The sequence below is a fragment of the Podarcis tiliguerta genome (assembly GCF_965153285.1).
Source record: "Podarcis tiliguerta genome assembly, chromosome: 3".
Classification (NCBI taxonomy): Eukaryota; Metazoa; Chordata; class Lepidosauria; order Squamata; family Lacertidae; genus Podarcis; species Podarcis tiliguerta.
Genome location: NC_139536.1, coordinates 23,725,666 through 23,751,804, shown reverse-complemented (window position 1 = coordinate 23,751,804; position 26,139 = coordinate 23,725,666). Strand labels below are relative to the sequence as shown.

At 39.2% G+C, this 26,139-nt stretch overlaps 1 protein-coding gene and 1 long non-coding RNA gene across 8 annotated transcripts; one reads left to right on the top strand and one right to left on the bottom strand.

The window, feature by feature from the left end:
- Nucleotides 1-1,187: 1,187 nt before the first annotated feature.
- Nucleotides 1,188-25,705, top strand: BICRAL (BICRA like chromatin remodeling complex associated protein). 7 transcript variants are annotated; one of them, XM_083432968.1, is made up of 13 exons: nt 7,043-9,191; nt 9,298-10,157; nt 10,564-10,612; nt 12,115-12,163; nt 12,252-12,320; nt 12,894-14,591; nt 15,834-15,924; nt 17,482-17,582; nt 18,288-18,349; nt 18,483-18,628; nt 18,786-18,880; nt 20,487-20,589; nt 21,696-25,705. In XM_083432968.1, the coding sequence occupies exons 3-13, from the start codon at nt 10,569-10,571 to the stop codon at nt 22,499-22,501; spliced, it is 3,264 nt and encodes a 1,087-aa protein (XP_083289094.1). In that variant the 5' UTR covers nt 7,043-9,191; nt 9,298-10,157; nt 10,564-10,568; the 3' UTR covers nt 22,502-25,705. The 7 variants fall into 7 exon arrangements, with proteins under 7 accessions (XP_083289092.1, XP_083289095.1, XP_083289096.1 ...); XM_083432966.1 differs by lacking the exons at nt 7,043-9,191; nt 9,298-10,157 and adding an exon at nt 1,188-1,972; XM_083432969.1 differs by lacking the exons at nt 7,043-9,191; nt 9,298-10,157 and adding an exon at nt 2,066-2,347.
- On the bottom strand, nt 4,251-7,609 carry LOC310674242. The gene is made up of 2 exons (XR_014509471.1): nt 7,487-7,609; nt 4,251-7,049 (listed from the first exon to the last, which is right to left on the bottom strand). It is a non-coding gene; the product is annotated as an uncharacterized lncRNA (long non-coding RNA).
- Nucleotides 25,706-26,139: the final 434 nt, after the last annotated feature.

The following is a 26,139-nucleotide window of genomic DNA, read 5'->3' as shown; positions in this document are numbered from 1 at the left end:
GGGAAGCTTTGGCAAAATGTCATTCCATCAGACAACCTCGCTCTCTACTGGCTGATTGGGACCTTCTAAGGCTTGTTTACAAAGCTATTGTACTATCAACCTTACTATATGCTTGTGAAACATGGACCACTTATAAACGCCATCTCCAACTCCTGGAAAGATTCCATCAACGGTGTCTCTGAAAAATTTTACACATCACTTGGGAAGGCAGGTGAACTAATATCAGTGTACTAGAAGAAGCAAAGATCATCAGTGTTGAAGCAATGATTCTTCAACATCAACTTCGTTGGACTGGTCATGTTGTGTGGATGTCTGATGATCGTCTTCCAAAGCAACTACTCTATTCTGAACTTAAAAATGGAAAGCATAGTGCTGGTGGTCAACAAAAGAGGTTTAAAGACTGTCTCAAGGCAAATCTAAAAAAAAAAGCAGTATAACCACTGACAACTGGGAAACACTGGCCTGCGAGCACTCCAGTTGGAGAATAGCCTTTACCAAAGGTGTCATGGGCTTTGAAGACACTCGAACTCAGGACGCAAGGGAGAAATGTGCCAAGAGGAAGGGACGCTTGGCAAATCCACTCTGTGATCAGCTCCCGCCTGGAAGCCAATGTCCCCACTGTGGAAGGACATGTGGATCTAGAATTGGCCTCCACAGTCACTTACGGACTCATTGTTAAAACTGTGTTTATGGACGACAATCTTACTCGGCTACGATCGCCAAAGAAGAAGAAAGAAGAAGATAGTCTACATTGCCTCTTCAACTATTGAAACATACATGAAGAACAAGATACTGTATATGAGTTTGCCCACTGTAATGTACTCTATCTATCTCCCAATAAGAAATAATCTGTAAGCCATTTTTTTCCTCACTAGGAAAGATTTTGTGCATGTTTTCAAAGGCAGTTAACAAAAGGTTTTGTAATATTAAAACAAGGTGGAATGGTTATGTTTCTCAACAGGAAATCAAGTATTTCTTAATTCTTTGAAAAGTTTTTAGCATGGTTTTTTTTTTTTTTTTAGAAGATGAAAGGTGGGTATTTCTGAACAATAGCATTTTTTTGCACAAAAGAACAGTGTTAAGAATTCTGGTCTACTTTAAACGAACTTTAAAATAATTTTCCCCCTCCCAGAACAGAAAACATGAAATATCATGGCCACTAATTTAATCTTTTATGAACTTATAATAGGCTCTTGTCAATAGCATATCAAAGTGTGGTAACAACCATCACAAAGTGACAATAGTCAGGTTAATCCCTAAGAAAGTTAGGTACTGTGTACGGACAGATTTTTTTTTTTTAAATAAAAATCTTATCATTCAGTTCCTTTGAAATATTTCAAACCTCAGTTTCCTTTGTGTGCGTCATTTTGGGTGTGCATGTAAAAAAGAATGAAAAATTAAAAGCGGCGTTTTGCTCTTTCCAAAACGCGCAACTGTGTCACACACTGAACTGGTTGGGGCGGACTGCAAAACGTTCTATTAGACCGGGCGACTTAGTCACTCACTGCACCATTAACTAAGAGCAAACTTAAGTTTTGCAAAGGGTCAGCAGATGACAGCTCGGAAGCGATCAAGGGGGCTTGATTTTCTTTGCGACCAAGAAACAAACAAACAAGCAAGCAAGCGAGCGGAGCTCTTTTAAAGGGGACCCTCCTTTCACGCCGCGCTTTGCAAAAGGCAAAAGGCAGCTCGCTCAAGTTCGCCGAAGCGCCGTTCCTTAATAATGCTCTGTGAATGCGGCTCGAGCTGCGGTGTTTCATTTTCTTCCCCCAGCCTGGTGCGCCGATCGCCTCTCCTTGTGGCTGGCTGGGTACTCCCGCACTGTGTGCTTGTTGTACTCTCTCTCTCTCTCTCTCTTCCTTTCTCTCTCTCTCTCTCCCCCCTCCCTTTCTCTCTCTCTCTCTCTTACACTGCCAGCCCCTGATGTGATGGCGAAGAAACCCCGTTGACAAGGCACTGCTTTTTCATGACGGTGAGTTTCCCTTTGAGTGTATTATAATTTTGTGATAAAAATTTCAAGGAAGAAAAAAAAACACACAACCTCCTTCCTCCCTTCCTTCGGGGAGGGAAAAGAGAGAGAGCGAGCGAGCGGGGGTGGTGGTGGTGTTGGGGGGAAGAAGAAGAGAAAGAGAGAGAGAGAGAAATCTATCTCCAGACCAGACAGAAAAGAAAAAAAAGAGGAGCAAATTAACAACCAGGAGTTGCCAAAACCAGGATATTAGGTTTCAGCCCAGAGAGCTATTGGCTCCGGGGCTATGTATATAAATATATATCTAGAGAGAGAGAGAGGAGAGAGAAGGGGGGACGCGGGGAGGAAGATGAAGGAGGAGAAGGCGATTTGGCGCGGGTGGGCAGGCTGCTAATTCGCAGGGAAATGAAATATTTATTTCTTTTTTGCAGCGAGAGGCCGCGGCGGCGGCGGCTACTGAGGGCACTTCCAAAAAATGTTGTTTCTTAAAGGGGGAGAGACAGGCAAGGAGGGAGAGAGAGAGAGAGAGGAAGAGGGAGAGGACAGATAAGGTTTCAGGTCTAGGCTGATAGCTGAGAGAGAGAGAGAGAGAGACGGGGGGGCTGGGAGAGAGAGAGAGAGAGGACTGGGGTGGGTTTTTCTCTCTTCCCCCCCTTCTCTCTCTCGCTGATGCCATGCAAATTTAGGAGAGGAGGGAGAGAGGGGAAGGCGAAAGAAGGAGGAAAAAAAACAACCTCGTTTTAATGACTCATTGATTGAGCCGGTTTAAAATTAGTTGTTGTTGTGTTTGGGGTGGGTTTTGTGTGCTTTTTCCTGGCCGCCCCCTTGGTGGCCATCAAGAGGGAGGAAGAGGGGGGTGTGTGTGTGTCTGTGTCTCTCTCCCTCTCTGTGGTGTGTGTGTGTGTGTGTGTGTGTGAGGAAGAGGGGGATCGAGAGTGTGTGTGTGCGAGGGAGAAAGAAAAATAATCTTTTCAAATCTCCTCCCTCTTTTCTTCCCCCCTCGTTTCTTTGCTTTTCTCTAAAGCTCTCTGGTCTGTGAAGCACTTTTTCCCTTTCCTCCTCCTCGGGAAAATGGAGACGCTCCGTCTTCTCTCTCTCCTGGGCGTGAGGCTGCCAAGGATTTTTCTTTTTCTTTTGCGTTCCTCGTTGGATTTGCTCTCATCGACCACCTCTTATCATCTTGTCATAATTTTCCGCTATATCTTTTTAGCATGGGCTGTGCTTTTTTGGTTTTTTTACGGGGATTCCCAATTTGTTTCGTTTATACGGTTTTCCCCCCTTCTTTTGTTATTCGGTGTTTTTCTTTTTCTTGTCTCCTCCGGTATCGCGTTTAAAGGAATGGAAATGGTGACTGTTTCTGTGTATGTGATTCTACGTCGGTAGGATTAAAGAGGGTGGGGAGGGGGAAGAAAAAAGAAACCTTAATAGTAGGCTGTAATGTACGTTTTTTAAAACGGCAAGAATAATAAATATTCTACATCTGTAATAACGCCTTCGTTTTTGTCTTTCGATGAATGTGAGCTTGTTAACTGCCGCCGGATTAGTCTTCCAACAAAGTACTTTTTTGTGGTTAATTGATTTTCAGTTATGGTTACATTATAATGGGGGGGATGGGGGAAGAGAAAGCCTTAGTTAAAAGACTGGCTTGAAAAATCTCTGAAATGTTGGATCATTTTTGAGGTGGGTCGCCGATTTTCTTCCCTCCCTTTAAAACCGAAATGGGTTTCTCGAGGGTTGGGGTGTAAACGTCGGTAACGTTAAAACAGCTTGTTATATGTATCTTGTTCAGAGAGCGGAAACAGGTTTAGCATTCGTAAAAATAAATAGATCGCCTATTGCTGGGCGAAGGAAGGACAATGAGGCCTTTACTTTTCCCGGGGTTAGGATGTCGTTGTTTTTTAAAACCCTTAAACATGCATGGCTTTTGAATATCTTAAGCACTGATCGTGCTTTTCCAAAGCTCAGTCGAGGAGGCTGTTTTTTCCTCTCCGTATCTGCGTTTACATGGCGGGGTTCGGTCTGGTTTGTGCCCCGCTTCGGAGGGACCAGGAGGAGAGAAGATGGCGCTGCCTGGCTACCGGCCAGGATTTGTGGCGCAGTTTCTCTCCCGTTCTCTCTCGTCCCCTTCAAGCCGCCATTTTGAGAGACTCCTGACATTTCTTCCCGGGCCGGGGCGTTGCCCTCCGTTGCTTCCCGCAGTCTGGTCTCGTTACCTCAGAACAGACTCCAAAATGTCCCTCACGAGCAAAATAATAACTCCTTCCCCCACGCACTGAGGAAATTTATTTTTTATTATTATTTCCTAGAGTAATCGCTTTCCTAACACCCCACCTCAATATTTATGTGGAATGCGAATCGAAAGGTGTGTGTGTGAGAGAGTATACCTTTTTTAAAAAATGGCTACGCTATTTTAAATTATCCAGTCCTAAGCACACAGTTTACCCATTCAGTGTAATGGGTAGCTGTTAAAACGCTGCTGCTTCCTTTTGCCAGGTTCTCCTACACTATAGTATAGTGGATATGGAAATCACTTAATCCCATGTTATGTCTGCCAAACAACAAAGGGGCTGTTGGAAAATAAGCGATTTGTAAAATTTAAAAATGGAGGAGCAGCACTCTCTGAATTGGCCGCCTAGATTTCATTCGTCGCTGTAGGTGGGCATTTTTACACGGTGTACCAAGGAGGTCCTGTTTGCTAAAAATCGAATAAGTGAGCAAAATACGCCTTCTTGGGCACAGGCATCCCTGTTGCTAAAGTAATAAGGGAGTAAAGTATGTGGAAAGCAATAGTCTGTGTTGATTGGATTGAATTAACTAAAAATGCTTCCAAAGTTTAGAAATGGTTTGGCTTAGAAAGCTCAGTAATGTGGCTTTAAGGCAACACATCATAGCATTGTGCTTTCCTGTGAAATTTAAATCCTGGGCATTTAAATATCATTTTTTGCCAGTCATATCTTGCCAGCAACAGACTGTTATAAGACATACCTTTCTTTAAGCATTTTAGAATTAAGACCTTTTATGGTGGGGGGGATTAGGTTTGAGATTCCCCACTCTCCCCGCCCCCAGATATACTCCCCTCGATGAGATACAAATTTATGTTTCACTGCTTACTGCAGTAATGTTTATCTCATGATTTTACAAAATGGCCTGGATGTTGTTTATTTTAGTTTCTAATGAGTAGATAAGATATACAGGGAAAAAAGATGGAAGAATGTTGCTTTATAGTGGAATATCAAGTTCTCACATGAACTGTTATATGGACTTTCTGTAGTTTAAGCTGAACTGAACTCTTGCAGCCACTGGGGTTGCCTTATTTCAAAAAGTAAAAACCAGGACACCCCAAAAATTGTTAACCAAACCGGAAAGTTTTTTAGACAAACCCCAAAGTTGTTGAGCCAAAAAAAGCATGATTTTTCAATTGACTTGTCTAAGATCCAGAATAAAGCACCGCCTTTCGGACAGCCCCCCTCCCCGATGTCAATTCCGCATTTGAAATCCCGGTAATGTCTGGGAAAATCCGGACATATGGCAGCCCTACCATTAACACCAAGGCAACTGAGAAGTTCCTGATCACATAAGCAAAGTCATTTTCTTAATGTTTCTGGTGTACAGTACTCCAGGACCAAGGATGTAGCTTATAGAACAGTTTTTGACAAATAATACTCTTTGGTGAATGACAGTTAGAACTGACATACTACTGTATTAATTACTTAATAGGATTATAGTGTTCCTTTCAATAGATATGTAGGCAAAAATTAATTTAAAAGTTACTTTATAGCATAGTGAATTAAATAAAATTGCTTTCTTCACCTTGTTATCATGAGAGAGAGAAAGCAGAAAGTTCACTGGGAACAGGATTGAGTGGATCCAAAACAAGTCAAGTTTCAAACTGAAGCCAAAAATAGTGTTCTCGTATGGGGAAGGGACTTTTCTGAAACAGAGGCATTTCTAGTTTCACATAACATTCCTATTCCTCTCCACCCACCCAAATTAAAATGCCAGGCTGCTGAATGTGTTCATTCCCGCCCCCCCAGACAGGAATGGGTTCTGTGTAAATTTCTTCAGGCGCAGAGAGATAACTTAAAATACTAACTAGATTGTACCTCAGATACATGGAACAGGGCAGATGTTCCAGAAAACAGATTGCCCTGTGGTATATAATACATGTGAAATGAGGATAGAAATCTAGCTGGTAGACTAATGGGAGCAACACTCAAAAGATTTCTTGGCCAAAATAAATAAATAAAATTAGTAATTCTTTTCCAAGTTAAGAAGAAAACATGATAGGGTTTGCCTTTGTACTTAAGCTCTTCCTTCTGAGGGTACACGTACAGGCCAAATTTTGCCAATCTGGGAGGTTCATCCTTGATTACAAGTATTGCTTGCACTTTCAACCATATACTCTTATCATGCTGTGATTCATATAAGCACTGGTAGACTATAAAGTCAATTCCATATTTTTCTGCCATTTTTATAGAATTGAAACAAGGCAGAAGAAAGAGCCATTCATAGTGATTGAGACAGAGATTCTAATTTCAGGTTTATTCAGATCTTTGCTTTAACAGGGAGTATATATTACCTATTTTTGTTGAACTGAACATTTGCAATCAGGACCAGTTTATACATAGCTAACTTGTAGCAATGTGCTAACTGCCCCCAAATTAAACAAATTTGCAAATCAGATTTGCTAGGATTTTAAATAGGCCAAATTGCAAGCCTGTGTATACACTGCTATGATGTCATGATTTCCTGCACACCCATTTTGAGTATTTAACTGGAATTGAAAGCATAATTCCTTTATTAACTTGAACTGTGCGGCTCCGGACAGGCTTTCATTAGTTCCGTTACTGTGGCCTTTCAGATGAGTGCTAGAGTAAAGTGCTGTGTAGTGGGCGGTTGCCAGTCTACACTGGTATGCAGATAATTAGGAAACATGAACTGACCTTAAAATCATAATTTGAGGCCCTTTGTGTGCCTCTTCTACAGGAAGTTTGGAGGGTGACAACACAAGATGGGACTACTTCTGTGGTGTCCCCTGGCTTGTGGAATGCTCTCCCCAGGAAGGGCTGCCTGGTGCCATCTTTTTAGGATTCAGGCAAAGACTTGCCTTTTATGTAGGATTTTTGGCCCTGAATCGAAGGGTGGCATCTAGCCAGGATAGGAACTTTTAAGTCCCATCTTTTATCAATATGGCTGTATAACCTTTATCTGTATTTTTAGATTTTTTTTGAATATTCTTAAATGGTTTTAATATAAGCTGCTTTGGGACACTGAGAAAAGTGACTAAGGAATATAATTAATAGCAATAATAACAAAAATAAATCAAAAGGATTTAAACAGCATTTTAAATATATAAAGGGTGTGATCCTTTCCTACATGGGCAGAGTGTCAATGTATGGAGGCACCCTGCATTTGGTCAAGGAATGTGAATTCAGAGCTCTGTAGGGAGGACCACATGGGGACATTGGAAGTGTTCACAGACTTTCATTCCCCATAATGCGCTGCTTGACTATCCACCTATTTGCACAGACACTGTATACTCAGATTGTCATGGATGGGACCCAAAGTGTTTTGTAATGCTTCTTCCTTCCCACAATACCACTGTGTAGTAGGTACTGACTTGCCCATATCTACCTGGAGGTTCCAAGTATAATATGTTTTTGAATGGCTTTTAGTGTCATTCTGTAAAAATATTATATTTGAAACTGATAATTTTACTTTACATAAAATAATAACCTTGTGAAATGGTATCCATTATATGAAAGTATGACAGATACATTACATGGTACTGTACTGTGGCCTGTGCGGAAGAATCACACAGAAAGAGAAGTTCACTTCTTGATATGTGCAGAAAATCTTCACATAGGCCTATGGACAATGCAATTTTATATTGAAAGGATTGCACACAGGGTGAAAAACAAGTGCTGGAGTCCAGCAAAGGATTTTGCCCGGAAGCCATATGGAATGAGGAAATCGGAGTGAAACAAGAATGTGAGGCATGGAGTTCAAGAAAGGGTTGCTGCAGGGTGGGAGAATATACCTTCCTCCTTGGGGCAAACTTGGGGCAAGTTTCCATGTTTTTCTTTTCTTGACAGGGTATTTTACTTTTAAAGGTTGCTTGATGAGAAAACAATATCAGCAACAAAAAACAGCAGATGCAGATTTCCCTAAAACTACATTTGGGGGAAAACTGCAACAGTTAAGTTCCTACCAGTCACGCAGCTTTTAAAGGCATAGAAGCGGTTCCGAACAAGATGTCAGTCCCCTTAGTATCTTCTTTATCTGACTATCCTCAATATGGCATACAAAAACAAGCAGGCACAGTGTGGGAAAAGCTTCATCTGCTTGTATTCTTCATGTTAAAAGCAGATTAATGCTGCTAGAAAAATGTGCCAGATTTACAGATGAGATCTGTGGAAGTTGTAGGATGTCAGGGGTGTGTAAGTCATACTCAAATCTCAGGGCTGTAGAACATTTGTAGAGCATCTATTCAGCATGTAGGCAGTCACAGGTTCAGTCACTGGCATTTCCAGGTTGGACCAAAAAAGACCCCTACCTGAAATCCTAGAGAGCTGCTGCTGTTAGTGTAGACGATGCTAAGCTAAAAGGACCAGTTGTGTGACTCAGTAAAAGACAGCTTCCTTTGTTCCTAAGGCTTTTGTACTGTTAAGAGATGGATCTTGGGGTGAGCTCCCATCAGGTGTAGCTGTCACCATTACTGCAACTCTATGATGAGAAAAGTATTGCCTGGTGAAATTCTTTATTCTGTGCTAATCCAAGTACAGGACACTATTGTTTAGAAATCTTAATGACGTGGGGCCCAAGAAGCCATAAAAATAGGAATTTCATAAACTGATATGAATTAACTAGCCATTTGTACTTGGGCGAGGGCTGGCCTGGGTCAGTTTCTCAATCAGGGATAGATTTAGGGGCAGGTGAAAGCAACTACCCAGGGTGTCAGGTTTGGGGATGCCTGCCTTGGACTGTCTTCTCAGCTATTAATGGTTGAAACAAATAGTACACTTCGTTCATCTTCACATGAAAAGCTGACAATGCTGCCCTACATGGCTAAATCATGCAATAGGAAGTTGTGAACTGGACTGGAAATGCAATAAAAAACAAAGTATTCCAAAGCCGAACAAATGAAAGGGAGTGCCAAAAACTCCATGCCCGAGTGTTAATTGGTCTGGGGGTACATCTGCAGGGTGCTGGGCTGCAGCATGTTAGAGACCCACACTGTACTTTGGCTGCCTCCCTTTGTCCATTGCAGGAACTCAAGAGACAGAAGTGTCACCCATTGCTGAGGGACATGGCAATGTGGGGCCCAGCCTGATCCCAGTCTTCCTTTACCCTCTTCCCCCTACTAAGCTACAGTCTAGAGTGGGCCACTAGTTTTCTGTGGTAATGTATGCATATAGTTGTAGATCATTTATATATTTTAACAGATTTCTATACCGCTTTCTGCAAAATGTATCAAAGCAGTGTGTAGCAATTTAAAACTATAAAACTACATAAGAAATATACAGCTGGCCAAGAATAAATAGCAAAACATACCTAAGGGGGTCTATAAATGCTTTGGCAAGAAATAATGTTTCCAGTTGCTTGTGGAAGCACATCACGGAAGGTGCCTATCAGATCTCTTAGGGGAGACTTCCCTAATGAGGGAAACAGACTTCAACTTGACAGCTGTGGCACTATCAAGAGGGCTCCTCTAAAGACATCAAACAAGCAGGTTCAGATGGGAAAATATATTTTCTCAGATATCCATTTCTCAAGTTGTTCAGGGTCTTGTAAGTAAATAGTAAAACCTTAAAACTGGGGTCCTTTAGGATAGGTGTTCTATGCATGCAGTAGAGAGCAGCAGTGAGCAGGTTAGCTGCAGCATTCTGTACCTGTTACAGCTTTTGAACCCCACAAAGAGGGTGTTACTGTTATCTAATTTCAAGGTTACCCATGTGTGAGCCACTGTTGTCTATATGTGTATGGCTATAACTTGGTGGTATGCAGAATGTTACAGACTGAATCCTAAGTGAGGGAAGATCCAACTGCAGAAAGACAATACTCAGCTGTCACTGGTTAGAACACTCAGCTGATCAAAAGTTACTGTAAATAAAGGGAAAACAGTGCTGAGTATGAAATGCTGATTTAGAAGACTTTTACAAACAATATTTGCATGGAAGCAATATTGGTAGGCATAAATTTTTACCCACTTATTTCAGTTATGCCACTGGATTTTCCAAATCACAGATCATCAAAGTCAAATCATACCATGTTCCCACTGTTTTCCAGGAACCTCATATATACTTTGCAGAATAAATGCAAAAATGAGCACAGATGTGTAACACAAGTATATACTATGCCTCAAAGTACCATTTTACTCCTATATTCAAAGCAGCATGCAATAACGTGTGCCCTGTTGTAAAAATATGCTGTTGCTAGTTTACATAATTTGGAGGTTAGTGAACAATGGGAACATTTTATAAACAAACAATATATGTTAGGAAGAAACATGTTGAAAAGTATCCTCTATTTTTAATTGTCTTGTTCTGGAAAGAAATAGGAAATCTTTATGATACAATATTATTTTTCCTTAGTTGTCATGGATGATGACGATGATGAATCCTGTCTCTTTGATCTTATTGGGTAAGATTTTTTTAAAAAGAAATTATGCAGAGAAATAATATAAAGTTCACTTTGCAAAAAGAAAATTTACACTGGTGTTGCTGCTGCTTACAGTAGCAAGTGTTAGGCCACAAAATGGGATGGGATGGATACAAAGCATCTTCATTCTCAAAGGCTCCAGGTTTGGGCCTCCTATTTGTGCTAACTTGAAGCTGGCATAAATAATTCACTTCCTTGAAACCAGTGGGGAGATTTTGGTTTAAAAGTGCAGAATTTAAACACTGGGTAAGAACCATTTCTCTCTGCCTGGTTGGCAGAACCCAGTCCCTATTAGGATAGCACTCAAGGGCTGAAATCAGGAGCACACTTACTTCGGAGTAAATCCCATTAATCTCAGTGGAACAATTCTCAGTGAAGTTTTATTGAATTCTTTTTTTTGGACAAAAAGTGGGGGTATAAGTTTTTTAAACAAATATGCTTTGGATGCATGTTATGATATGCTTGAGTTATACTGTAAATGAAAGAAATGCTTATCATTTATTTACAGTTATTTATTCACGAGTATATAAGGCACCTTTGTAAACCACTTCGAGGTTGTTGTTTTTAGCAAGCAATGTATAATTTTTAATGATATTAATAAATAATTCAATAAAAATTATCCCAAAGGCATACAAGATATTTAACATTTACAGTAAAAGAAGTAATGACAAATATTACCTTAATATATATTAAGGGCCACTTGGACAAACTTGAATTTCCTCATAGGAGGAGGGTCCCTGAAAGCAGTGATTGAATCTAGTTCTCTGATGCTCCATTTGGCACCTCCAGCACCAACCTTTTTACTTAAAAGGTCAATTTTGGTGCGGCTAACAGAAGTACCAGAGAGTGGCACTCTGCCTCCTTCCTTCCCACCAGCTTGATCACTGCCTTCTTAGCCTTGGTCGTTTCCCCCAGGTGGGATAGGGACTTAACAGTGGTGAGCAGCAGCAGAGGAGTGGGAAAAATGGCAGCTGGAAATGGCATGAACAATGGTGGCAGTGGTTTGGGAGCTAGTGACAAAGTATGCAGATAGCAGAAAGTGCGTCCACCGTAGATAGGTCTCTTGCCAAAGGCCCCAGCATTTGGAGCTGGTCCTTCACAAAACAACATGCAATGATGTAGGGAATAAACAGAGTTATAGCCAGCTAAGTCAGTGGACAAGTTAGTCATTAATTTCAGTGGTTCACCTCTGAGTATGTCTTATTTGGTTCAGTCCCTAGCTGAGAGCTAATTTAAAAACAATGTAACAGTTAAATATATTGCTTTATAAATATATATTTACACTATTGATAGGGTTTGTTGCAAGCATGCCAAGGTTGTTGCTTTGAGATGCATGTTCTAAAATAGTTGGGGATCACAGCCTCAATATTCAGATGGTGTGATTCAGAAAGATTCTTCCTGCTTGTGCCATTTTAGTATATTTTAAATAAATGCAAGATTCTCAGACTGATTCATCTTACTTTCCTTGTTTGTATTTTTTAAAGAGATGCACAGGCACTGAATTATTTCCTCCATGGAGCAGGCAGTAAACCTGTAAGTATCATATATTCTGGTATGTTACATATACATCTAATTTTACAAATTGTTCTGCTCTTATTGTAATGCTTTTTCTGTATTACAGAACAGTGAAGACTTGACTAATGCAGGATATTCTGCAGCCAACTCAAATTCCATATTCGCCAATATCAGTGTAAGTTTATAGGAAAAAGTGTTATTTTTGTGCATGTTAGTGTGTGCCTAAGTTCTCCATTCTTATAATACTCCTATCTGGGTGAAGTAAAAGCCAAAAACAACATGCAGGCAATTGCTATTTAAACCAAAGGATTGAATATGGGTGAAGAAGGAGGAGAATTCTGAGCCTGTGCACTTGTGCACTAAGCTTTACACCTGGTTCAAACTTCTTGCTCAGTCTTAATTTGGGTTGATGCTGCATGCCACTCGTGGTCATTAATCTAATGATACCTGACTTAGTAGTATTCTTGAGAGATGTTCTGAAAGGGGGGCGGGGAGAGAAATCTATAATGAGCAACACTGTACTACTACTAATAATTTGTTTTAAAATAGTGTTTTATTGTTATTGTTATTACATTTACATCCCACCTTTCCTCCAACGAACTATATGGTTCTCCCCCTCTCCATTTTATCCTCACAATGCTTTTGTGAGGTAGGTTAGGCTGAGAGACAATGACAGGCTCATCCATTGAACTTCATGGTTGAGTGAGGATTTGAACCCTGATGGTGTGTATTACAATTTTTCTTTCAGAGTTCTGATCCTAAGTCATCAATCAAAGGTGTCGGTAGTCAGCTTGGAGAAGGGCCTAGTGATGGACTACAGTTGCCAAGTAGCCTTCAGTTTCTTGATGACGAACTTGAATCTTCTTCCTTGCCTGATCTTAGTGAAGATCAGCCTTTTGATATCCTCCAGAAATCTTTGCAGGAAGCTAATATTACCGAACAGACTTTGGCAGAAGAGGCTTATCTGGATGCCAACATAGGCCCTAACCAACAGTTTGCACAAGCTCAGCTTCATCCTTCCTCATCAGCATCTTTTACTCAGGCTTCTAATGTTTCTAATTACTCAGGTCAGACGCTGCAACCTATAGGAGTTACTCAAGTGGTACAGCAACCAGTTGGAGCATCTTTTGCAAGCAATACAGTTGGCGTGCAACATGGCTTTATGCAACATGTGGGGATCAGTGTTCCTAGCCAGCATTTGTCAAACAGTAGTCAAATTGGTGGTTCAGGACAGATACAATTAATTGGTTCATTTAGTAATCAACCTTCCATGATGACCATCAATAATCTTGAAGGGTCTCATATTATTTTGAAGGGTGGTGGGCAGCAAGCACCTGGAAACATGAGTGGTGGTCTTTTGGTTCATAGACAAACACCTAATGGTAACTCATTGTTTGGCAACTCAAATTCCAGTCCAGTAGCACAACCTGTAACTGTTCCATTTAATAGTACAAATTTTCAGACATCTTTGCCTGTGCATAACATCATTATACAGAGAGGTCTTGCTCCAAATTCTAACAAGGTTCCCATCAATATCCAGCCAAAGCCTATTCAGATGGGCCAGCAAACTACCTACAATGTGAATAGCTTGGGAATACAGCAGCATCATGTACAACAAGGGATTCCTTTTGCTTCGTCAAACTCCCCTCAGAATTCAGTAGTTGGTCCACATATGTCTGTTAATATTGTTAGTCATCAAAATGCAAGAAAAGCAGTTACCTCTCAAGCCGTAAGTAATGCCGGTGGTAGTATTGTGATCCATTCTCCTATGGGACAGCCTCATGCACCTCAGAATCAGTTTCTTATACCCACAAGTCTGTCGGTAAATCCTAATTCGGTTCACCATGTCCAGACCATAAATGGACAACTTCTTCAAAATCAGCCTTCCCAGCTTGTTTCTGGCCAAGTATCCACTGAGCATGTTATGCTAAACAGGAATTCTACGAACATGCTTAGAACTAACCAGTCATATTCAGGACAGATGCTGAATAATCAGAATGCTTCTGTACAGCTAGTTTCTGGTCAGACATTTGCAGCTCCTGGAAGCCAAGTTATAGTGAACCATGGGACTTCTCAAATTGTTAGTGGCCAAGTTCCACTACAACAGGGATCGTCTGCTGTGTTGCATTTATCCCCCAGCCAAGGAAACATTTCCCAAGGTAGAACAGGCTTTACCACAATGTCTCCTGGACAGTCAACAGGTTCGAGTATCTCATCAAGCAACCGGTTTACGGTTGTAAGTTCTGCTGCTACAGTGCATCCCAACATTGGTCCATCAGCCCAGACTGTTGCTTCCGGAGGAAATTTTGCTGGAGATCAACTTACACAGCAAAACAGAACACAATTGTCAGTTACTGTCTCGCATCGTCTTCCAGTTTCTTCTTCCAAATCAGTCAACACCTTTAGTCATACATCGGCAACCCAGCCCCAGTTTTCCTTTGGCCAGGTATGGATTGATGCAAGTTCAAAATCTTTAGCAATTTAATTTTTAGAAAAATTGAAATCTCTTTATAATGCTGGGTTGGGAATAATGCAGCCAGCCTTTGCAGCTTCTAAATGTATGTGTGTGTGTGTGTGTGTGTATTGCTATGATTTTATTGTTTTACAGCAAACTATGCAAACAAATAACACCCCAAGAACCTTTAGAATCTGTTTTGATGGATCAGTACTTCTTGGTTGGAACTATTGGGTTGTATCCATTGTTGTGCATGGAGAAGATGGCTCTTTTGCTTCCCCTGTAGCCTCCTGTACCCTCTGAAAAGCTTATTTAGAAGGTTGAAGGGGAGGCCATGGGCTGTGTCAAGACACCTGGAGAAACTTTTGGTGTAGGGGGAAAACAGGAAGGGAAAGATCCATTGTTTGATCTTGCTTTCTACTTGTGCAACGTTTAGTACAACCCATTATTTCTGTTCCTTCAATAAGTCTTGTTTAGTTGCTAAAAGTGAGGTTTTCAGAATTCTCAGTAGTGATTTAGATATTCATTTAAAAGTATTGAAGTCACATTGTAGCTGATTCCTGAATACTATTTATTGTAATTTGCACGTTGAGACTGCATGAGAGATAGGAAGGAGATCTCTTGAGGTCAGACCATTCTCAAGTGAGTGAGAAATGATTCCATTTAATATATATTTGTACTACTTGTTCTCTGTATCTTTAAAGATCTGGAACAATTTAGAATTTGATGATGAAAGGTATTGATTGAAAGTCCAGCAATGGAAAACCATGGCTTAACAAATTTCAGTTACAATCCAACATGGCTCAAGAAATTTGGGAAGTCTTTAATTCTTATGTGCAAGCAAAAGGTGGAGGGAAGGTAGAGCCTACTGGCAAAGTGCTTCTTGGTCTAATAAACCAGAGATGTTATATCTGAACTGTACAAGATGCCACAGATGTTTGTACTGACTGCTAAGATCATACGAGCCCTAAAAACCCCATATCTAGCCTTGCATCCTGTTTTGCACAATGGCCAACCGTTGAAAAAAAGGCAATGATTTTGTGTGCCAACCTTTCAGATAAACAAATTCAAATTCTCTACCTATCAGAGCTCATTTTATTTGTAGTGCAAGGTAATAAAACTGGAACTGCAGATAGATTTTATATATTTTCTTTTGTATATAGGATATTGGCTTTTCCTTATCTTTTACCTCTAATAATCTGCATGGTATTTATGTGTGGTGTCTTTTTTCAGACTCAAAAAAAAGTTACGAATTTGGTGTCTTCAGTTTCAACGTCAAAGTCGCAGGATAATCTAAGACCACCTCAACTAACAAGTCTTTTAGGTAATAAATTGCTAAGGCAGATAAAGTTTTTGTTTTTTAAATACCTTTATTCAACTTCTTAGCTATGAAGTGGATTCTTAACTACAGCAAAGGGTTGTCTTGAATATTACTTGAAAATTTGAACTTTCAGGTTGATGTTAAGCTGTGCTACTGAGAGTTAACACATATGTGTCAGATTCTTTTTTTTAATTTATATGCAACTTTTAAAACAGTTTTCTCAAGGTGGCTTCCAATTAATGCAATAAGAGCTTTTAAAACCAATCTCTAGAAAACATTTAGCTTAAAAGGGCAGCATACAACAATTTCCAGTCAGACCGGTAAAAAGCTATATTACACTTTAAAACAGAGAGAAAATCCAGTTAAAATATGTATAGATAGAAATTTAGTTTAAGTTCAGTAGGGTGGAAATTTAGGAAATGCACTTCACAAATTGCTAAAAGTCTTCTGCAAATTTAATTGATTCCCCCCATGGCTTTTACAAGTCATAAATGCTTTACAGAGAACCAACAATTTACCGAAATACATGAAAATGTAATGTTAGAAGGATGTTTTTATTGGCTGCAAAGAGAAGATGCATGAGCAACGGAGCTGTTTCCTGAAGTTAGCTCTGCACTAATTTCTCAATGCATGTATGGCCTTCCAGTATTGTCATTGTGCATCTCAGAACCATAGCTGTCAACTTTTCCCTTTTTTAAAGGGAAATTCCCTTATTCCGAATAGGATTCCTCTCAAGAAAAGGGAAAAGTTGACAGCTATGCTCAGAACATGGGTGAACTTCTGGGACTGTGCCTGTGGCCTGAGGCATTTAGTCGTATGTTAGTAGTAAACATAAACTTGGGAGCTGTGATTGGAGCACACATTTATTGTGGAACACACACGTGCCCTTCAGATGCTACAACAAAAGTGTAGCTGGAAGTGAAGGAAGCTATCTTTTGTTTTAACCTTGAAGTGATCCTAAGATTTGAGACAAGCTGCATTAAGCTTGCCTGAGTAATTGAGCACATTAGTTCTTCGGGAACCAAAAAGAGGAAACTCACGTACTCATTGGAACTTGCTCTTGAAAATGTGTACTTGGGAGCAGAGCTTAAAGCAGTCTCTACAAATAACAGCAGAAGATATTTCAAAAAGAATATATATGTCAATATAGTAAAAAAAGAACATGATGCTTTGATTAATTTGCCTGACCGACCGAAGTGTGGGGGTGGGGGGAGACTGGACAGCACTTTAGTATGTGTGGTATTTACATTATGAAGACAGGGATTAGCTGGGCTCCCCATGCCTTTTTCATTGATACCTGTATACAGCTTTGGCATTCTGAAGTTCCATGAAATGGCAAGTGGCTAGATGCTGTCTTAAACCTAACAGGCTCATGAGATAGTATTTATAAATATTTGTGTTTTGTATGGGCTTGCAGTAGTTTTGTGAAAGCATTGCTATTTAAATACATATGCCTACATGCAAATTAATTTTAAATCATTCAGTGACATAACTAGACAGAAGATTCCAAATATTGTATAGGGGGTTGTTAAAGAATCTTCATAATATATCTTCTTATAGGACAAGAGACCGGGGGCAAAATCATACAGCAGCCTATAGGCACAGCACTGACACACCAGGAAAAAGCAGTAGGATCATCTTCTGCCCAAACAAATGTACAGGTAGGAGGCAATTTCCCCTTTCCCACCCTCCGCCCTTGAATGTTCCTGAAAAGGCTAATAGTGCACCAACCCTTTCTTGTTTGTACTATTTTCTACATAGAATATAATAACCTTTCCATTGGTCATTTGTGAGAGGAAATCCATGATAGTATATACTAAACATCCCATCACTTTTAAATATTAAATGAATATGTGCTGGCTAAGCTTGACGGTAGCTGGAGTCCAAATAAGCTGGAGGGCACAAGGTTGGAGAAGGCTGTTTTAGCATATCTGTTGGCACTGTAAGCTCTAGTCATGTGCTGTCTTTGGATCAGGCTGCAAAATATGCAGTCCAATCCTGTTCTTATTTCCTTGGAGATAAATGCTTCTGAGTTTAATGGGGCTTATTCATGAAAGTGTGCATTGGATTTTTGCCTTTGTATCTGTCAGATGCATATATTCAGGCATATAGAGCCATGCTGTTGATTTATTTTCTTATTATCTCAAAAGTTTAAAAAATCCCTTTTTGAAAATCCATATTGGTAATGCAGTCTATACAAAATGCATTTAAGAGATTTTTTTTAAAAAACACCAATCTCATAATTTTATTATCTTAAAGAGATTTTGAGGCCATTTTTATATCTGTTGGATGATATGCACAACGGTATAATTGATTTTTATAAAAGGAATTTAGCCCAGTGTATTTGATGCATGTTTTGAATCTAGGTCGATGGCCATACAATTGGACAAAAGAGGCCTGCTGCTAAACAACTAACAAAAGGAGCCTTGTAAGTTGTTTCCTTTTATGCATCCTTTTACTTTAGACATTTCTTCCTCTCTTTCCCTCCCTCAAATTTTGTCAAGTTGTTACACACATGTGGTGCTATTGTAAACAACTGACAATAGCAATCTTCCCATTAGTATTCTACAGCAGCTACAGAAGGACCAGGCACATGCTGTGACTCCTGATAAAACTCAGTTCAGATCTTTAAATGATGCAGTCCAGAGACTCCTCTCATATCATGTGTGCCAGGGATCACTGCCAACAGAAGAGGATTTAAGAAAAGGTACTCCAAATGGTTATGAAAATGCTATGCTTCTGGGGTTTTATACCAGATAAATGTTATATATTGTACTAGGCAAAAAGTAAGAATCAAATGCTTTAAATGGCTATTTTAGTTGTTAAGAACTACTATTCTAAATGTATTTTCTTCACCTTTCTAGTGGATAATGAATTTGAATCTGTAGCCACACAGCTCCTGAAAAGAACACAGGCAATGTTAAATAAATACAGATGTCTGCTCTTGGAAGATGCTATGGTAAGACTAATAAAAAAATAATAATGTGTGCATGTGTGTATATTATGGATTTGTGCATCTTATCCCACATGGCTTAATTTATTGGAGCACAGCAATGTGCAGCTTTCATCTAATTCCATGGCCCGTATCTCTCAACATGTGGTACTTAGGAATGTTTAGCACTAACAATAGATTTCACTAAACAGATAATGTTATCATCTTGTTTTGACAAGTTCACTGGGTGAGAGCTTTTTGACTTCTACCATGTTCCCCCCTCCCCAGAAGTCTTAATGAATTTCAAAAAATGTGAGCGGGGGTTGGGGTTGGTCTCCCTTCACAAGGTAAGCTTGCTCAGAAGCACTCTCCTAGCCCATCAGGGATAAATGTACAGGAACAGAAAGGTCTGAGCAGGCATATTTGCACGATAATTTAGTCCTTTCAACTATTTGTTGATAGCCTGGCCACAATGATTCATGCATTGGTAAACTCAATATTCTATTATTGCAAGACGTTCAATGCGAGGTGGCCAGTCAAAATGCTGCAGCTGACAATTGGTAGGGACAAACTATTGCCATAACCTAAATGATGCTTAAAAGCTTCTATTGGGAGCTCATACACTACTGAGCCAAGTTCAAGATTCCGGTATTAATTTACAAGGCCTGTAACAACTTGGATCTTGGGTACCTAAAGGACCACTTGATGCCTTTTATCGCTGCTTGATCACTGATGTCTTTGGGGGAGTCACTGTTACTGACGCATACAGTGACCCGGAACGCAGCGCCCATGCAAACAGAGAGTTGCTTGTAGCAATTACATACATGAACGCTGATGTTGCTATCTCATCACAACAGGGAACATTAATCAGTACCAGGAAAAATACACAATTTGGCCACATCACACTCACTTGCATTTCACAGAAATTGCTTAGAAAGTACCTGCACATTTGCCCCATAACTTCAATTCTAGGTGGGATAGAGAAGTGCTTCTTTTTTTAAAATGAAAGTTATGAGTCTGGGGGACTTTCCAGAGGCAGCAGTGAAAGCCTTCATGGGGCACCATGGCGCCCATGGGTGCTGGGTTGGTAATCTGTGATTTAGTGTTACTTGTGTAGCAGCCCACAGTTCATTTTTTATAGAGGCCTCTTAAAAAAAAAACACCACCTCAAGGCTTTTGCATCCGCCTGTTTTACAAAACATGCACACACTTTCAGATCTGGCATATTTAAGCAAAGATATTACCTGCAAAGTTAGGACTGCAATCCTGTGTGCACTTTGAAGTAAAGCCCCACTGAATTCAGAATGAAATCACTTCCAATTCAAAATACATAGAGCTGTGCTGCACAAACACTTTGATATGGAACAATAATATTATAAAAATAGTTTTTTCCCCTATGTTAACTGACTTTTCCTAACAAACCAGTTTTACAAAACAAACGTGTGTATTCATAATATACAAAAACGCCAGTTTTTCTTTAAAAATAACCCCCATAATGAACTTGCAAACCTCAGTTTGCCTGTTGAACTTGGCATTCTGTTTTATAGTATTGTTAGGAAACTTTGTGCTGCTTCTTGCAAGTAAAAGCTAAAGTTGTTAATTATAGAAATTATTTTGTTTGTTTCTTTTCCAGAGGATAAATCCTTCTGCAGAAATGGTCATGATTGACAGGATGTTTAACCAGGAAGAAAGGCAAACTCTTTCCCGGGATAAACGCCTTGCAATAGTAGATCCTGGTAGGTAACATAACCATTTTAAATGAAAGCATCTTCAGCTGCAGTCCTATACAAATAAACCTGGGTGTAAGTTCTATTGAACTCATTAGGTCTTACTTCTGAGTAGACATGTATAGACTAGCACCGTACCATACAGAGAAATGATTTTAATATTTATAACAGTTTGTTTTTTTTGCCATAAGTAAAATTAGAACGCAGGAAGGATTTATATTTGTGAGTCAGACCTAGAGATGCAACATCTGTGGAAACTTGGGTGCTGCAGGAAAAATATAGCTTTTTTTTGGATGGGGGGAGGGGAAACCTAATCATTTTGACATCCTTGCCAAACCTAAATTTTATTGATTGATTGATTGCTTTAAGAACTTTAAATACATTCTGCATGATTAAAGCTGCAATGTTATACCAACCCATCTGAGAGGAAGCCCAGTTAAACTAAATAGGACTTGCTTCTAAGTAGATATGGGTAGGACTGCACTGTTAGCAGTTAATATACAAAACAGTGTTACATTTATAAAGTGAAAATGTATATATTAATTCATTTGCATTCAAATGAGCAATTCTGTCCAGAGAGATGGAACTCCAGTCTGTTACACTTTAAGTTGACTACACATACTTTTTTGCCAGTTTGCGAACAGAAATAAAGTTGAAAACAGACCTAATCAACAGTGGGTTGGTGCACATATAATCCTGGTTACCTGTAACCCCATGTGTCAGCGCATGCTTCCTCTCTCTGGAGCAAACTCCCTTTTTCTGGTCTTAATTGTAGTTAAGGAAAACAGTGGCCCAGACCTTAACCATGGTTAACACTAACCTGAATTCCCCTTAGCTCAGGACCTGAAACCCACTAAAACCATATTTTAGTAGACATGCTTTAGTTCTTCTATTCAATGGTCTTCAGCTTGTGGGCTGGGACCACTGCTGGGTCACAGCCAGACCTTGATAAGTGGGTCCCAACAGCAATACCATACCATATGGTAACAAAATTCAGAAGGGTCTGAAAGTGTGTGGGTCCTAATTCTGAAAAGATTGAAAGCTACTCCATTCCTTGTTTTTCTGTCCATGATGTGTCACAATTCTTTACTAAAATGCTTGCTTTCAAATTTCAGATGGTTTTCTAGCAGACTTTTGTTGTCCATCCACACAAATTGACAAGATCGCTGATGAAACACATCCGGCTGAAAGTGATCATCAATCTAACAAATCTTCAACGTCTCAAAACCAGACTGCTAATACCCAAATCAAAGACAGATCAAGTTCAAGCACAGCAGAGTCTTTAAATCACAGCAAACTTCAAGTAGTGCCTAACAATATTATGAGTTCACAACAAGGAAACAGTTCTGTTAAAAAATCAGAAAGCCTTGCAAAAGCTTTAAAATTTGAGAAAACAAGCTCCTCTCCTGAAAGCCAACATATGGCTGATTCAGAACAAAAAATCGCTGGCAAAAATCCAGGAAAGTCAAATGAAAACTCTTTAGGTTCTGAAGATCATTTGTCAAAAACCTTATCAAGTGTAGATCATGGTACGCATAATAAAACATGTCGGAACACAGTTGATTCTCACTCAGAGACAACATATAATCATTCCCTCCAAGACAAAACTCCTCGGAGTTCTCCAAAGAATGAGGATTTGCATCCAGACAATTTGAAAGGTTCTGGGGAACCCCAAAAGGATTTGCTGCTCAATAAGAGTTTAGAGACTACATTCAAAAACATATTGGAACTGAAAAAGACTGGGAGGCAGCCACAGAGCGAAGCAACCGGCAGTGGCTCCCTAGAATTAGAATATCCAAACTTTTCGCTTATTTCTTCACAAGAAAACTGCCTGGAGAAATTTATTCCAGACCACAGTGAAGGTGTTGTAGAAACAGACTCTCTTTTAGAAGCTGCTGTAAATAGTATCTTAGAGTGTTAATAGTTACAGTACCATGGACATATTTCTCTTAGAAGTAAATGTGAATGACACCACAAGAACAGCCTGACAAATGTCAAAGGTTACCCTTTCTAAAGTAGATTCTGTTTTGTGTTTGAAAGCAATACTCATTGTGGTTACAGTGAGGTGTCCAGTAATGTAAACCCTTGAGAGAAAGCTGTCTGGTAGGGCCTACACATTATGATACAGCTTTGCTGATCGTTTTAACATTGCAGTTTAATGAAACTGCAGTTCACTAGGCCCTAAGTTAACAAGGTAATATACTGACAATCACAGTCTAGTAACAGGTTTCTTAAATAAAATGTTAGGAATGTTGCATTTAATAGGAAAATATCCATTGCCTCCGCCCACTATCACTTGATTTTGAGATTTAATATTTGGGGCTAAAAAAAATTCCCCAGTACCTCTGTTTAGAAATGCCTATCTCTTGAGGTTTGGAACAGAGAGAGAGGAATTGGAAGGAGAGAAAATGGCGCCAGTGTTTACAGGGCTTTATACTTTTAAAGTGCTTTTCTATGCTCAGTGAGCAGAAACAAGTATCTTACATAGGAATTTGCTGTATTGAATTACACTCTATAGTTTTTGTCACTTTCAGCACTGCGTAAAACGATACATGCTAGTCTAAGAAGCTAGTAGATGGAAAATTGTATACAAAGAGGCTATAATATAGCCATAAAATTCTGTATAGACACACATAAATGTAGATATATAAACACACACACACACTAGCTTCATCAAGAAGAGCTTTTTCATTTTCTAATTGGATATAGTCAAACTTAATCTTTCTGATGTGGTATAATTTTTTCTAGACCAAGTGGCAAAAGCACTTTTATTTGGAAATCATTGTAGTAGTTTATACTTTAAGGAGATAATAGCCTTAATCTGAACACTTTAAAGGCCAGTGTATGCTATTTGCTTATTTCTGCTCCTTGCTGTTCAAGAATGTCTGTCATCTGTAGCAGCAGTTATAGTTACCAAAATATGTACAAACCAAAGTTAATTTTCTATCCCATTAAAATTTTTTAGGTTGAATTTAGAATTTGCCGTCCGCAAATTTGGACTTTGCTTTCTGTTCATGGAAGGCTTTTAATCCAGTGGAGGAGCCTGATGGCGGAGGAGGCTGCAACTTTTGCAGATTCTTCCTTCCTCCTACAATGCTCAGTACTATTTCCCAAATTGTTCCAAAGGGTTTCCCAACCTGCATCTGGAGTGGATTTTCATAGGGCTGCAGGGGAAGGGATAATCAGGAAATGTCACTTCTTCTGCATCAACCAACGGGAGAGTCCCTGAATCCAAGCCTATCTCTAAAGGCATTTAATACAAGATCTAGAGCCAAAGGAACCCCTAGCATGTTTGCATTTGGCTAGTTGTCATCATGACTATATTGTTTATTATTTTAACCCATGGCATTTCCCCATTCTTCCTGTGTGTTTTAGAAATTATTCTACCACCATCACCAGTGCTTCTAGGTACATTGCTTTTGTGCCATTAGTAAGAGGGATGTGGCATGTATGCCTACTAAAAAAAACAAACTCCAAGAGGTGTGTTTTTTTGTAAAGCAATCTCTGCAGCTTCCCTTTATAAACATATTCAAAAGCTTCCTTATGGATATTGTCATAGCCTTAGAGCCTTGAGGTTCAGCAGCCTTGACCCAGTGATAACTATGTGCATACAGAGGTTTGGAATTCAAGCATTCCCGGTACTGCTTTTGGGAGCTTCCTCTTCCATGCTTGTGTGGAGCTCCATGGAGCTGTGCGACACAGCAGGAGTAGCTAACTGTGGTTGTCAGTTGGATTGCCAGAGCGCCCAGATAAAGGGCGGAATTTTGCTTTCTCTGCTCTGATTTTATTGTAGCGTTAGAGCCATATTCTGCTCTTTAAGTAAACACAAAACACTACCACCGACCTTGTGTTGAAACAGAATAACTATAGAATAATAAAAGATAAACAAATTCAGCAAAATAGTAATGCAACTTAATGTTCTGTTGACTCTTAATAGGATTAGAAAGACGGGGGGCTTTAAAATTTTGTTTTTATTACCACTTTTTTAAAAAGTGCCATTTTTAAAATTAAATATTTGTGAAACCCCACATTCCCCGAAGACAGCATTGCCACTTTGGTTCATTTTTGTAGGCATGGGTCCTGTACTTGCTTTCTTATCAATGATAGTGCAGCAGCTACCTTTCCATCAAGATGCTGCAAAGAATAAATTCATTGAACTGTAACCATAATGAGATGTCTAAGAAAGCAGGGTGTATGTTGCACCAGTCACAGAAATCAGTTGATCTAGAATCTGATTGGAAGAATGATAAATTTGACACATACTTGTAAATTTGTCTTCTTTTGGTTTTATCTCACAGAATAAAGTTTCTTATCAGCTGTACAGAATATTCTGAACCTAAATACCAAAACAAAGCTTACACATTTTGAATATTATGTGAGAGTTTACTTTTAGATAAAGGTTTAGCTGAGACATCTGAAATGCACTTCCATCATATGTGGATTAAATTCCACCTATATTGATTCCAACATTTATGCTGGGTACCCACTGAACAAAGTTCAGCTAAATTAACCTACGGTAGCTAATGTATTTTATTTATTGAACTTGGTTTTAGAGCTCTGAATATTTTAATTGGTAATGCAGTAAAAATATTTTTGTTGTAAAAAAAAAAGTGTGAATTTGTTACGCAGCACATGGTCCTGAATCCAGTGAAGACCATTTATTTGTGCATAACCGCTTTGTAGGATTGGTCTCTTTACTTCCTGGATGTCTTTCCATGTTGTCTAAGGTTAAAAGAAAATTTTAGTTGGCAACTATGAAAAAAAAAACCTGATTCAACAATGTCAGCATAATTGAGCTGTTAGATTTGGGAGGCCTTACAGACTGACTTTACTGAAAGAGGATGTCACTTGTTGTCAGTGTGGTATGGATTTTATTTGCTTAAATACTTTCATTTGTATAGTACGTCTCACTTGAAATTGCTTTGTATACATTTTGTAAAAATATTTATAAAATGTTTTGTAAAAAAAAGTATAACAAATTGCAGTTTATTTTGTTATGTTGGATAAATACTGTTAAAAGACAACACGTTGGTAAAATATATTGTTAACCCATGGATAGGAAATGTTTAGCTGGAGACTACGAATTGAAACAACCATTGCAATACAGCCAAAGATTTGGGAAAAATGTGTTATCTGTGATTGTCTTGATTTACCCAAGATTAATAACTAGGTTTTGAAAAGGATTTCTTTTTTAGTTTCAAGTATCACAGTGGCAGTATATTTTTATTACGTTTATATCCTGGTTTTCTCCCAAAATGGTATTAAAAACAAATATATACGGATTTCTAAGTGGATTCTCAGCTAGAAACTGATCAGACCAAGACCTGCGTAACTTAATTCATAGGCTTTAGCTATTCTCCAACAGAGCTGGAACAAGTTCAGAAAGGGACAGCAAAATTGATCCAAGGGCTGGAGCATCTCTCCTGTGAAGAAAGGTTACAATATTTTGTACTTCAGGAAAAAGAAGAGATTAGGTGGAGACAAGACAGGTCTATAAGATTATATACACGGTACAGAGAAAGAAAGGTTTTCTTTCTGTCTGTTAATTCAAGCCATCTG

What these genes read in the sequence shown, in the direction of transcription:
- BICRAL (XM_083432965.1), top strand. Translation starts at nt 10,539, where the DNA reads ATGATACAATATTATTTTTCCTTAGTTGTCATGGATGATGACGATGAT. An exon ending in CCCAGTTTTCCTTTGGCCAG is followed by an intron (nt 14,592 to 15,833) that starts GTATGGATTGAT and finishes GTCTTTTTTCAG; the next exon opens with ACTCAAAAAAAAGTTACGAA. An exon ending in CTGCCCAAACAAATGTACAG is followed by an intron (nt 17,583 to 18,287) that starts GTAGGAGGCAAT and finishes TTTTGAATCTAG; the next exon opens with GTCGATGGCCATACAATTGG.